The sequence below is a fragment of the Tenrec ecaudatus genome, chromosome 4 (assembly GCF_050624435.1).
Source record: "Tenrec ecaudatus isolate mTenEca1 chromosome 4, mTenEca1.hap1, whole genome shotgun sequence".
In the NCBI taxonomy this organism is placed as follows: Eukaryota; Metazoa; Chordata; class Mammalia; order Afrosoricida; family Tenrecidae; genus Tenrec; species Tenrec ecaudatus.
This window is the reverse complement of record NC_134533.1, coordinates 200,235,517-200,248,710: the sequence shown is the minus strand read 5'-3', so window position 1 is coordinate 200,248,710 and position 13,194 is coordinate 200,235,517. Positions and strand designations below refer to the sequence as shown.

Here is a 13,194-nt window from a genome sequence, read left to right as displayed (position 1 = left end):
CCTGTCCTTCCCCTTAGCCTACCTGGCCGTCATCCCCCGCGGCAGCCAGAAAGCTCAGCACCACCTGCACGTCCTCCGCAGAGAAGCTCCGCACCAGGAACTCGCGCGCCAGGCCCAGGAGCGAGGTCTGCACCACGCGCAGGTCGTCCGCCGCCAGGGGGCGCTCCCGCAGTGAGCTGGGCCGTCCCCGCCAGAGAGAAAGGGGGAGTGGGCTGCGGAACTGCGCGATTGGGACCGCCCTGACCGCGCGGCCAGAGGCCACCCTGCCGCCGCCCAGGGCCCGCCTGCACCACCACCCTAACCTGTAGTGGGCGCGCAGGGCGTCGAGGACAAACTGGACCCCATACTTCTTCCGCAGCTTCTGTCTGTGCTCACGGATGATGCTGGACATGTACTGGATGTGGCCTGGGAAGGCATCGCAGAGGCCTGAGCAGGGTCCCCTCAGGCGGTTCCCCTCAGGCACCCCCAGCGGGCCAGGCCCCTGTCCGACCTCCCACGCTCTCCTCTCACACCCAGGGCGGAGCTGTACGCTCGTAGCCCTCTCCACCAACCCCAGGCAGATATGTCTCCTAGACCTGCTATGGCTGGGCTAGAGGCTATAATCTCTCAAAGCCTCCACCACCCTCCCGATGAGCCCTCACCCACCGAGGCGCACGGCAAAGTCGCTGAGGGTCCAGAGGTGAAAGTTGAACAGCAAGTGCTGATAGAGCAGATACAGGAGGGGCCCGCCACCCTCGGCCGCCACCTGCTCCATCAGTAGCTGGGTTGACATGAGCACGTTCATGTCCATGGCCCAGCTCGGGACCTGGGGTGGGAGATGGAGGTGGGTGAAGAGCCCAGGCCTACCCGCATGCTGCCCAGTTCCCACCCCTTCCCTGCACAGGTGCACAGGCATGACCATGGCCGCCCAGCTCCTAAGCCTTGGTGGGTCCCTGCTGCCTCCTGAGTGCCCACTTGATCCTCAGCCTGCATGCTTCACCTGTGTCATTCCCTCCACTGCCACCAGGAATACCCTTCCCCAGACCCTCTCAGACACACCAAGGCCCTGCCAGGACAGTCTCCCTGAAGGGTGGGGCATCAGGTGCACCCCCTGGGTGCCTGCCTGGCCCCCTCTGGTCAGACAAAGTGGCCCTCTCCGTCCCACCAGGCCCCACCTTACGCAGGAGGGCCCCCAGGATAGCCGGGCCCTGGCACTGCACCAGGCTCTCCTGGTTTGCAACATGGCCCTGCAGGAAGTTCCGGAGCATCAGCAGAAAGGCGGCCACCGCATTCCTCTCCATTCGCTCCTCTGCTGCCACGAGGGGAGGGATAAGCGTGTCAGGGTCTGCCGGCGGCCTCTGGGCCCTCCCCTCCCAGCCCAGGAACCTGGGGCTCTTACCGGAGGACTTGCCCAGAGGGAGAAGCAGGCCGTGGGGGTTGTGGCTGGTCAGCTCGGGCCCCACAAGGTCGTGTGTTTCAGCTGGGCCCAACTCGACCTCTTGAGGCTGCACGGCCACTCGCTCCAGCAAGGGCAGCAGGGTACCCATGCCCCCCACGTAGTTCACCACATCCTGGGGACAGGGGTAGCAGTCCGAGTGCAGCTCTGGGCCAGGTTCCTGCCACACCCCATGGGGGCCCTGCTTCAGGGACCCCTTCTAGGTACAGCCCCACTGCCAGCCCACCCTGTATGCACACACAGGTGCACATACACACACACACAGAGCCACCTTTACGTTCCAGGTCTCCACTCTGTGTCCTGTCAGGCGACCATCCAACCAGTGGCCAGGGGACAGGTCCAGGCAGATGTTGTTCTTACAGGCCTGGGGGTGGAGGCATGAGCAGGCCAGAGGGGTGAGTGGAGGAAGGGCAAGCAGGTGGGGTGTAGTAGGACGTGTCACCCCCCACCACCATACCTGAGGTGAGTAATGGAGGAGCAGCTTGGTGGCCAGCTCATGCAGATCACCTTCAGGCTTGAAGGGCGCCATCTCATTGGGTCCTGGAGGTGGGCAGGGGCTTCAGAGCTGGCTGGATCTGAGACCAAAGCCCTCTTACCTCACTCCACCCCGAGCCTGTCTTGCCCCTAGTGTCTGGCCCAGGCACCTCACAAGTCCCAGTCTCCTGGGTCTTGGGGACAGTGGGGCGGAGCGGGGGCAGGCACGGTGGAGGGTGCTGCATACCCAGGGTGCACAGGGCTCGAAGTGGTGCTGGCTGCAGGGCTTCGTGGAAGATGGCCACAGGCCCCAGCTCGCCCTCCAGAGACGTGGGGCTGCCCCATCGGGTGTCCTGTGTGCCTGCCAGGGTGGAGCTGATGCCGCCTTCTTGCAGGGGGGCTGCCAGCCCCAAGCCCCAGCCCAGCCCAGTGGAGGCCGAGGCAGGGACTGACAGGGAGCGGGTGAGGGAGGGGTGGGCATGAACCAAGGCAGCAGGGGCGGGCTCGGGCGGCCCTGTGGTGGTGGTCGTGGTGCGGTGCCCAGCAGAACCGATACAGCAGGAGGAAAAGGGCTGCAAAGCCAGGGGGCTAAGTTAGGTCACAGCAAAGCCTGGGGCACCCTCTCCACCTGCACCCCATGCCGCTGCACAGACCAAGCTCCAGAAGTCCGAGGGCTGGAAGTGGGGGGTTGCAATGGCCTCAGACCCCACCCTGACCGTGCTGCTCCAGGTTTCCCCGCCCCACCAAGCCCCAGGCCCTCAAAGCCTGGCACACCTCACTGAGGCAGGGGCAGCGGAGGGGTGCAGTCCGGACCAGGTGACCATCCTTGTAGACGTGGACCAGGTTCTGGCTGAAAGGCCGGCGTCCAGGCACATGGACAATGGCCACAGAGTGCTAGAACGGAGGCCAGGAGGTCAGGCTGCAGGGTGGGGATGGGTACCCCTGCCTCACCTGCGGCGCCTGGACAGCAGCAGGGGAGCTCACCCAGGTCGAGTCCGCGAAAGGCACCTCCGGCAGGCTCACAGTCAGGTACTCCTTCCGCGTGCACACGGCCACCACCAGCGTGCCAGCCGCAGTGAAGAAGGCCTCAAACCCTGAGCCGCTGCTGGAGAAGAAGCTGGGGGGATGGGGGAAGGGGGGCAGGACAGGCTTTGATGTCGCCTGCTCGCCTGCCCCCTGGCACCGGGCCGCCAGCCCCCGGGCTCGACCCACCTGTACAGCTGCTTCCGTTGGAGTGGCCGGGGAGAGGCAGGCGCAGGCACCGCAAGCGTGGGGTGCAGGCACAGCCAGGCGTGGAAGGTGAAGCCAGGTCCGGGCCAGCGCTGCACCGGGGGCACCATAATGCCGGCCATGCCCGGAGCCAGGTCAAAGTAGCGCAGGGCACGGGCGGGGCCCTGGTGCCTGGCCATGCCCGACAGCGTGCGGATGATGGCAGCCGCATGCCGGGCCTTCGAGGCCTCAGCTGCGTCCGAGCACGAGTCCAGCCCCGGCGGAGGCCGCAGCAGGCGCCGCAGCTCCAGGGGCCGCAGCGACACGCTGCCTAGGACTTGCAGCAGCGCCAGCAGCTGCTCCTGGCACCGGGCCCCCAGGGCGGGGCCCGCGCTCAGCGTCTCCAGCAGGCAGCCCACCAGGCCCGCCTGCACGCAGGTGGCCCGGCTGGTGGGGCAGCTGTCGCAGAGCCACCTGAGGCGCTGCGCCAGGAAGCACCGCAGCTCGGCCGTGGGCAGCGATGGCAGCCAGCGCACCAGCACCAGCAGCGGCTGCTCGTTGCGGATGGCAGGCGGCACGCACGTGCTGTGCTCGCCCTCCACGGCCTGTGGGTGGAGAGACTGAGACAGGCCTGCCACAAGGCAAGGTGGGACTTCCTGCCTCTGTTTACCTGCCTATGGCAGCGTGGGTCAACCACACACACACACACACACACACACACACACACACACACGGATAGGCCCGCTCAAGAGCTGTGTGGTGGAGCCTTGGGGAAGAGGCACGTGGAGGCCCCGTCGCCCACTACCCTCACCTTTCAGCACCTTTCAGCAGCCCCTCCACCCTGCCCCACCACAGGCTCGGTCTCACCCCAACTACATGTCCCCCAGACAATTCCAGGGCCTGCAAACCTGCAGCAGGTTTCTCCCCACCTCCACCCCCCCCCCCCCCCGCAGCCCTGCGTCACCACCCCAGGGAGATGGGAGCCTGTGGTCCAGCCACAGGTCAACACAGCCCTCCAAGGTGAGCGGCTTGCCTTTTGTGAGACCAGTACTCCCATCTCTGCCCTCACCATGTTAAGCAGCTCCTGCAGCAGCCTGGGGGTGGGGGGGCCATGGCTCTGCAGCACCTCCTGCAGGTGAGGGTAGCCGATGCGTTCCTTAAACACTTCCTGGGCAAGGGTGGGAGGGGGGGAGTGAGCATCACGTGGGTTCTGTGTAAAGGGGGGGCACAGCACACTCACAATACAGGGAACCCCTGGAAGGGGGACTTATCTTAGGGGGACCCTTTGCCTGCTTCTGCCTCTGAGTCTCAGTGTAGGTGGGGGTTGCCTCAGGAGGCTTCAGCCAGTGGTCAGCTACAAGTGTCCTTCCCTCACCCAGCTACCCAGCTGACCAGTCAACACCTGCCCAGTGGACTGAGTTGCCCTCTGGAGAGGATGGCCACTTGGTTTCCTTGGGGAAGCTGGGTGCATAGACCCTGACAGGTCTGTTCTGGGGTCATGGGTCAGCCTCACTTCCACCTGTCCACTACTGGGCAGAGTCTTCACCTTGGCCGAGGGCGAGCCGCTCATGATGCAGGTCAGCACCCGGACAACATGGACTGCGATGGCATCTGTGTCCTGGTCCAGCACCTGGGGTTGATGAGGGGAGCGGTCAGGAGAGGCAGGAGTTAGGAAGGCACCGCTCAAAGCACCCTTCGGAAAAGGGCTCGGGGCCAGGGGTGCCCTGGGGGCTCAGGGTGTGGGAGTAGACGGGCAGCCCTGCCTGGGGCACAGGGCCCTCTACTCCTTGTTCTGACTTCCACCACCCTCAGCCGGAGCCCAGGGTCCTTCTCTGAGCACTTGAGCATGAGGCCAAGGAAGAGGCCCCCCAAGGCTGGGGCAGGGTCTTGCCGCGGCAGAGGTTCAGAAAACATCCTCGTGGTAGTTCTCTCCTGTCCCACCACATCCTGGTGGTTTCACAGACCCTGCCCCCACCGTCAGCCCCCCCCCCCCCGCTCCAAGCTACACACACATGCACATACAGCCACACGTATGAGCCAGCGCCCAATCACCCAGGATGATTGACAGGGGCGGGTGAGTTAGGGATCATCAAGCACAGGATAGTAGAACCAGAAGAACCTTCGAAACGTGTACGTCCTCCCCTATCCTCGGGGGGCACCCTGGCTGAGCCCAACACTAACCGGCCCTGCCCCACCCTCAAGATGGGGGTCAGGAGGGTTTGGGGAGGGTGTTAGCAGGTGCTGGGCCATCTCCCAAAGGATCCCAGACAAGCTCCTTCCCTCCAGGTCTCCCCTCGTTTCCTTGTCCATGAGAGGACACCCGTGTGGCCCCTGCCCCGCCTGCGCTGACTGTGATGGAAGAGACACGCAGGTGCTGGGAACATGGTCCAGTGAGTGGCCATGCAGTGCTGCCACAGGGACTGGACAAGACCTAGCCACCAGAGGGAGCGATCCGAGGGGGCGAGGGACTCCAGGCCACCTGCGTAAGGTAAGTGGCAAGGACACACAGACCCCTTTTCTGCAGAAGACTACAGTCGGTTTCCTGAGTCTACCTGGGCCTCGATTTTCCAGCTGAGACATGGGGTGGGTGGGGGTGGTTAGGAGTTTCGAAGGTTCTTGCCAGTCTGGGGCAGCCAAATCACCGCTCCCAACAGTAAAGCACCAGGCAGGGCATAGGCCACACCAGCAACGTGGCCCCCACACCCCCCTGCTCCCCGCCTGCCCTGCTGTAGTGTACAACAAAGCTCAACAAGGAGCGGCAGGAGAGGGGGTGCCCCAGGGGGGTGGGTGCCTGAGTTGGCTAACCCCAGGGTGGTACCTTCTGGACATCGGGCTCGGTCAGTAACCGGGTAGCCAGGTCACTGTCCCCCTCAGGGGGCACCCGGGCCTGCACATACAGCTGTGGGGAAGGGGTACGGGTGGAAGGAACAGGGAAGAGAGAGGAGGAGGGAGATAGGGGAGGGGGCGATTAGAGCAGAACCTGGGGCAGCCTCCAGGGCTCTGCCCCAGATGGACGTGTGAGTCCCCAGCCAAGTACCCCCACCTGGCACTAGGCAAGAGTTGGGGGCTGAGCCGCCCATGATGCCTGGCCAGACAGGTAGAGTCAAAGGGCAGTGAGTGGGCATCACATTTGAAAGCAGCAGGGCCCTCCTCCTTGGGATCTGCAGGTGAAGCTGGGGAACAAGAGACCAGGGGCAGGCAGCTCAGCCCTTAGGGGGGGGCCCTCGTCTGTGCCCCAGCCTTCCCCTCCTACTGGCCACAAAGCACCGTCTGGGTCCAGTCTGTGCCCCTAGCCTCTGGCTCCACGCCTGGCACGCGCAGCCTAGCGGCCCGGCCCACCTTGCTGTTCTGGATGAGCCGGATGAGGTGTTCAAAGCAATTGTTGCTGAGGAAGGTGGCCTGCAGCACTGGCCGGTCCTCACATGCCAGCATCATGGGGATGGCCTCTGTGGAGGGGGGGGCGGGGGCGTGTCAAAGGTCAGGCCCTGCCCACCCCCCACAAAATCTTGGTCCCCAGTCCAGCCTCTGCATCTTCACTCAGGCCTCCCGCTTCCAGTGCGCCCACCCCAGCAACCGAGGAGCCCCATACCCACCAAGCATGCTGACCCGCAGACTGACAAGGGTCTCTTCCGGGCCTGGGTTCGGGCCCGTGGGCCAGTCGGCATTAAGGACGCAGAAGTAGCCCTCAAGCAGGGCACGGAGCTCCGGCCCACGGGGCGGTGTGCGGCTGGTGTGCAGGACATGCACTGCACCCACCAGGGCCTCCAGGGCCAGCGGCATGAGGTGGGGGTCCCGGGCAGGCCCAGGCCCCCAGCCCCGCACCACACCCAGCAGGCCCTGCACGGAGCCGGCGCTCACGGCCATCTGCCCATTCTCCTGCATCGGTGGACAGAGGAGCGGTAGGCCCGGGGCTGGCCCAGCAGAGCCCAGGGCATCCACCCTCCCTCGGCCCCACAGGCTCACACCCAACCGACCTTCCCTCCTGCAAGGACAGCACCAAAGAGGTGGATGAGCCGCAACAGCAGCGTGGGAGGCAGGAGCTCGGCAAGCTGCAGGCTCTCTGCATGGGGGAGGGCAAGGCAGTGTCAGTCACCAAGGTGGCTGGGGTAGGGGGGAGGACGGTGAGACAAGTAACAGGGTTGAGAGACTCATCTGAGGGGGCAGGCCTGGCTCTGCCCCAGGAGGTCTGAGGGGCCACAGACCTCCTGTGTATAAGGGGTGTATAAGGAAAAAGGACCCGCTTCCCAGGGGAAGCCTCAGGGGGCTTGGATATGGCCTTGAAGGTCTAGCCCCTTGAAGGTCTCAGATCCTTCAAATCCAAAGTGAGTGTATGTGGGGTGGTGGGGGTGGTGGTGGGGGTGCAGAGTCCCACTTCCTCAGAGTGATCCCGGCTTTAGTTTCTAAGATGCAAATCTGCGCCCTCTGATCTGTGGCCCTTAGAACCTGCTGACCCTGCTGCGAGGGCCCTGCTGAACCTGCAGTACAGATGGCCTCCTTCCCCTCCTGCACCCAGCCAGGGGCTTTTAGGGGCGTTCATAGATTCATATGTGGGAGGGTCACCTGGCCCGGCTCCAGCAAAGCTGAGCGGGAAAATGCAAATGACAGCGGAGAACATGGGGCTGCTGGGGAGAGATGCAGGTGGGATGGGGAGGGGAGGTGGGGCGACACCCAGTTGCTTTCTAGGAATGAGAGGATGGGTGTGTGGTTGGGGAGCAGAGTTGCTGGCACGGAAGGAAGAGGCTGTGGGATGGAGAGGATTTGATCTGGAGAGCCACCATCAAGGGATTTAAAGTGGGAGAGAGAGAGAAAGGGAGGGAGGGAGGTCCTGTTTAAGAGTGGGGGCGGGGCAGGGGCTCCTGGTGGGGCTGGGACTTGTGGTGGGTTCAGGGCGAGGCATTGCTCGGATGGGGCAGGATCTGCTGTGGGGTATTAAGGTGTCTCAGTGTCTCTAAGATACTCCGTGTAGTTATGAGGTGTCTGGATTGGTGGGGTGTGGGGGGGGGTAGACAGTTCTGGGAGAGGAGCTGTCCTGGAGGAACCCAAGAGAGAGGGTCATTAGAGGTGCCCTGGGGATCAGATCCTCGGTGAGCAGCAGGCAGTGGAAACATTGACCTGAGGAGACTGAGTGGCTCAATGGGCAGGGATTCTCCGAGGATCCCCATCGATCCACATGGGCTGCATGAAGCAGAAAGGAGACGGGAAGGGAGAGGATGTCGTCGGAGGCCCTTGCTCCCTGGGAGGAGTTGCGCCCTTAACCCCCTCTCTGCCCCTGTACTTGGCCTTCCTGGGGGAAAGTCCTCAAATCCCTTGGGAGCCACCCTTGTTCCCTGCATCAGGCCGGGATCAGGGGTTTGTAGGAATGGTCCCCAGTCCTGACCTTGGAAGAAGGTGCTGAATTCACTGGGCAGAACTGCTGGGGGGAACTTGTATTTGCTCTTCTCCCTGGAGCTGATGACTTCCCTGGGGAGTAAGGGCAGATGGGGGAGGACTAAGGCTGGGCTCCCCCTTCCTGGGTCCCACTCCCCTCACAGCTGTTGGCACATCTTTTGCCTTTGCTCTTCCCCCACTGCCACACTCTCCCAGGCTGCTCCCCCCAAGTCCAGTGCCCCTCCCTGTCCCCTGCTGGGGGCTGGGTCTCACCCGCTGTGCTGGCGTCGCCAGGTCTGATAGGGGTCAAATAGGCCCTCACAGAGAAGCAGGGCATGTAGGGCCACATGCTCAAGGGGGCGAGGAGGCCCAGGGCTATCCTGTGGGGGGACTGCTTCTTTCAGCTGGTCATGGGAGAAGGGATAGAGACGGGGTCAGCTAGGTGGTCGCCACCACCTGCCCTCACCGCCCCATGGTGGAGCCCCCTCACCTCGGCCACCAAGCTGGTCAACAAGGCCAGCACCCGGGGCACCAGCACCAGGCCCCAGCCTGCTTCCACATTCTCCAGGTTCCTGGAAGAGTGGATGGTGGGTGATGTCACAGTGACTCTCTGGCCTGTGGTCCTCGCCCCCCACTCAGAGAAGCACCCCCCCACCTGCAGAGGATGATGAAGAGCTTGAGGAGCAGCAAGGCCTGCTCCAGGTCTCCCTGGTCCAGCTGCTCGGCCAGCACGTGCAGGGCATCCAGGGGCAGCAGCGGCACCTCCGTGCCTGTCTCCTCCAGCCTGCACAGAGTGGGTCACTGGGAAATGGACCGCCCCCCACTTGCCCTGCCCAGCCCGGCCCTCCCTGTAGCGGCAGCCTCACCTGCGGGGCTCAAGAGAGGACAGCGAGATACTCCTCTCAAAGGTACCCACAAAGGCCTTCAGCCACTGCTGTAGGTAGCCCAGGTCCTTCTGCAAGCACAGAGCCAGGGGGACACAGTGAGGGGGAGGCAGTGCACTGGGCAGAGGCAGGTAGCCAGTGGAGGGGGACATGGAAGAGATGGGTGGGGAGAGAGGAAGGAGGAAGGACAGGAACTTGGAAGGTTAGCACCAGGGGATTAGGGGACACGATGCCGACTCCTTCCAGGTCCCCCATCTGCTCCTCCCAGTCTCCCCTCCCTCATCCCTAGGGCGGGGGTGGGGGTGGGGTGCCGGCAGCACTGACAGCCAGGGGTGGTGCCCAAGTGTGTACAGGGCCTGGGGCGTGGCTGTGTATTGGGCTGCATCAGGGCTGCCAGCCACCCCTACACACAGCCCTGGGCTTGGCCTGACCCTGCACCTTCTCCCCGTTCGGCAGTCACAGCCTGCCGTCTTGCAATCGTCCTCATCTATGCATCCTGTACACTATCGGGCACACCGACCCATGCATACGCACACACAGCATCCACGCCCATAGACCCAACTGCCCAGCACTGCGACAGGAACCTCCGCCCACCCTCGCCGGTTACCTGGACCCCAGGCCCCACAGCCAGTTCCATGGGCAAGAGGGATGGCGGCTGAGCGCCAGTCTGGGTGCCGCCAGGGAAACTTTGGTGTGAACGGGAAATGTCCCCTCCCGCCCAGGGCCCAGGCAGGAAGCGCAGAGTCACGGTGGGGGAGGCGGGCCGCTTCCTCCCGGCAGACCGCAGGGATGTGGGGGGGCCCCCTGGCCAGGGCACCCAAGGCTCAGCAAGGAGGCCACGCTGGGGGCGGGGCCTGAGCTTGGATGGGGCGAGGCTAAAATACAGGGAGGTGGGGCTTGCAGGCAGGGGACCAATAGTATAGGTTGGGGGTGGAGCCTGGAGGTAGGGGTGGAGCCTATCTAGGGAAGGGATTGGGACCTCTGCTACCACAGTGCCCTTCATTGCAGCTCAGCAGCTGTGGGGATCTGGGGCTAGGCCTGTCTCTTGGGGTACACAAACAACTGTGTAAGCCTTGGCTTGACCATCATTGGCCCAAACTTCTAAGCCCTTCGCAGGGCGAGGGCTGGGTGGTGGTCCTGTGGGCGAGTCCTTTCTCCATGTATTCTTGCACAGATCTGAGACGCAGGTAATCCAGAGAGGTCAGCCCTCACCACTAGGATGTCTGTCACCTCTTCTGACCTCCCTGCCCTCTGCCTACCTGCTCAACCGTCTACCAACAAGCAAGGAACCACAAAGGTACAGGTGCTGACCAGGGCTCTGGCCCATTTCTTCTGAACCCCTCTCCCACTCACAGGTGAGGAACAGCAGCCATGGCAGGAGGCCCTGGCCACTACCACAGTTCCAGCTACACCTTTGGGGCTGCTGAGAACCAGATGTTTGTTCCAGGGGAGGGCCACTCCTGGCTGCTGACCAACTAGTCCAAACTGACCATGTGACCTTGGACTCCGGCCTCAGAGACCCACCAAGCCCCTTGGCTACCTTCAAGGGGAGTCCACCACCATCTTCCCTTCTTATTCACCCAAGCCATCTTCACTTGAGTTCAGTCACCAGGCTATCTCACCCGCCCTCACTCACTTCCACTGAGTCCCTTCTGACCTACGGCCTATAGGACAGAAAATAACAGCTTTTGTGGGTTTCCAAGGCTGTAACTCTTCTGCAGGAGCAGAAAGCCTTATCTTCCCCCCACACCACCCCCTGCAAAGCGGTGGGCATTCTATAACAGATCTGAGACGCAGGCAAACTAGTGATTAGGAGCCCAATACTGACCCACTGGGGTAGTTACATAACCTGGTGTCAACTTGCGAGGGGGTGGAGTCTAGCCTGTCAATCAGGTTGCAGCTCGATGACCTCATTTGGAGCTGCCATGGAGATAAATGGCTTACAGGAAGCCAGACCCACCCACACTCCCTGTGAGGCATTCCTGTTGACAAGCCACATGGAGCTATGCTGATAGAGCCTGAGCCCTGGAGCTGAAGGAGCCATGTGGAGACCCACGCCAGTGCTGAGATGCTTCCACCGCCACTGGAGCCATAAGACTTTCCACCCACTGGTCTGTGATTTTCCTGCATTCAGCATCATTTCATGTGTTGTGTGAGTCTAAAGAGGAATTTATGGACTAGTATAGATGTACGGGGTAATTTCGGACTTATGGACTTGACCTGGACTGGGCTGGGATGTTTTCTTAATGTACAATTGCTCTTTGATATAAAGTTCTCTCTTATACACGAGCGTCTAGGAATTTGTTTCTCTAGTCAACCCAGACTAACACCCCCACTATGCCACCGGATTCTCACCTGGAGTCGCCCATAATGCAGACTGTTGGCCTGCTACCACTCAGCTTAGCACCTAAAAGCCCAAACCTGATCAGATTCTCCTCTACCCTCACCTCACCGGAGGGGTTGGCTGTGGCCCTCAGGTCCCCAAGTCTAACCAGTGCCCGTGTCTCCAGCACCCCATGATCATGGATTCAGACCCCTGTGTCCAGTGCACCCCAGTCCAGTGGCCCAGGTGGAATTGGCTTTCAGTCTTTAAGCAGGACTCTCCCACCTACACTGTTGGTGGCCAGCCCCTAGGTCCAGCCTCCTAGACCTGGGCGGCTCACTCAGACTCAGCAGGCACCCACTTTCCTTCCCTAGAGCCACACCCCCCGCCAGTCCTGTCCTGCGAACCTCCAGCAGGTTTGGGTTGGGCTGGGTTCAAGAGTGGGGCCATCAAGGCGGCTGTCCTCCTGAGCTCTGAGGGTTCTGTAAAGCACAGACAGACAGCACCTGGTGTGTGTGTCGGGGGGGGGGGGGGGGGGGCAGGGGGAAGGCGCGGGTTGAGGGCAGCTGGCTGTCCCACCTCTGTGGGTCTCACCTCTTCTCCCTGGGAGGCCCCAGCCCGGCTGTGACCTGGGCCAGCTGGCTTGAGGGTGCAGCGCTGAGAAGTGGAGGAGTCTCTGTAGGGGCAGGGGCCCGGTGGGAAGGGTGGGCAGGGGGCCTCCAGCATGCTGGGAGTGCAGAGTCCAGAGCCGGAAAGGGGTGGCTGTGGGGATCTGGCTTGGCTCACACTCCACTCTGCCCGGGCCTGGTGGCTCCTCCCTCCCTTGCCATTGGCAGGGCTGGCCCAGTCTCCGCCCCGACCTGACTCTGCTGGGTCCCAACCTCACCCCTGTTGTCCCTGGGGGCAGGTCAGGAGCAGCCAGACTTGCTAAGTCCTCCTCCGAAGCCTGAGACTCACCAGTAAGTGGAGGCTCAGAGACAAGGAAGAAGATTATGGGGGTGGGCGTGGAGTGTACTTATCTCTGGGAGGAGGGGGTCTCATGGTGCCCCCGTAGGGACCTCAGACTTGTACCAACCCAGCCCAGAGGACACTCAGAAATCACTAGGGAGAGTGAGGGCGCAGACAGCACGGTGGCCAGTCTGGGGCATGGGACTGCCACTTGTCCGCTCTTCTGAGGTACCCCAGAAAGTTTCAAGGCTGGAGGCGGTGGCAGAGGCAGGGGGTGGGAGGACTGTCTGCCAGGGAGGTAGGACTCACAGACCAATCGGCTATCACCAAGCCCCTGACCCCAGCCTCAGCCTGCCCTGGCCTCACCTCGGGGTGCAAGCCTCAAATCTACCACCTCCACCTCACCCCTGGCTCTGAGAGGCAACTAGGCAAAGCCCACCAGCGGCCCTGCCACACACACAGCAGACATTCAGGAGCCATCAGTGCCCGCCGCCGCTGCTCACTGCCCTGCCACCTACCCTCTCGTCAGCTTCCATCCACTGCAGAGCGGTTCA

The 13,194-nt window shown here is 62.8% G+C and overlaps 1 protein-coding gene across 2 annotated transcripts in view; it reads right to left on the bottom strand.

Annotated features, from left to right (window-relative positions):
- The window catches only part of NBEAL2 (neurobeachin like 2), a 28,330-nt gene that overhangs the window by 10,826 nt on the left and 4,310 nt on the right, over window positions 1-13,194 (bottom strand). Inside the window, exons 2-23 of one of the 2 annotated variants that reach the window (XM_075547239.1) lie at window positions 9,352-9,440; window positions 9,141-9,269; window positions 8,976-9,057; window positions 8,759-8,889; window positions 8,496-8,578; window positions 7,093-7,178; window positions 6,712-6,994; window positions 6,458-6,564; window positions 5,937-6,017; window positions 4,665-4,748; window positions 4,188-4,286; window positions 3,122-3,723; window positions 2,894-3,026; window positions 2,684-2,803; window positions 2,157-2,481; window positions 1,893-1,975; window positions 1,707-1,799; window positions 1,379-1,550; window positions 1,155-1,288; window positions 646-805; window positions 303-405; window positions 23-176 (exon numbers count right to left, since the gene is read on the bottom strand). In XM_075547239.1, coding sequence (XP_075403354.1) covers window positions 23-176; window positions 303-405; window positions 646-805; window positions 1,155-1,288; window positions 1,379-1,550; window positions 1,707-1,799; window positions 1,893-1,975; window positions 2,157-2,481; window positions 2,684-2,803; window positions 2,894-3,026; window positions 3,122-3,723; window positions 4,188-4,286; window positions 4,665-4,748; window positions 5,937-6,017; window positions 6,458-6,564; window positions 6,712-6,994; window positions 7,093-7,178; window positions 8,496-8,578; window positions 8,759-8,889; window positions 8,976-9,057; window positions 9,141-9,269; window positions 9,352-9,440 — 3,333 coding nt within the window. Of the gene's footprint in view, window positions 1-22; window positions 177-302; window positions 406-645; window positions 806-1,154; window positions 1,289-1,378; window positions 1,551-1,706; window positions 1,800-1,892; window positions 1,976-2,156; window positions 2,482-2,683; window positions 2,804-2,893; window positions 3,027-3,121; window positions 3,724-4,187; window positions 4,287-4,664; window positions 4,749-5,936; window positions 6,018-6,457; window positions 6,565-6,711; window positions 6,995-7,092; window positions 7,179-8,495; window positions 8,579-8,758; window positions 8,890-8,975; window positions 9,058-9,140; window positions 9,270-9,351; window positions 9,441-9,976; window positions 10,007-13,194 lie in introns of those variants that run through there. The other variant, XM_075547240.1, reaches the window with a different exon arrangement.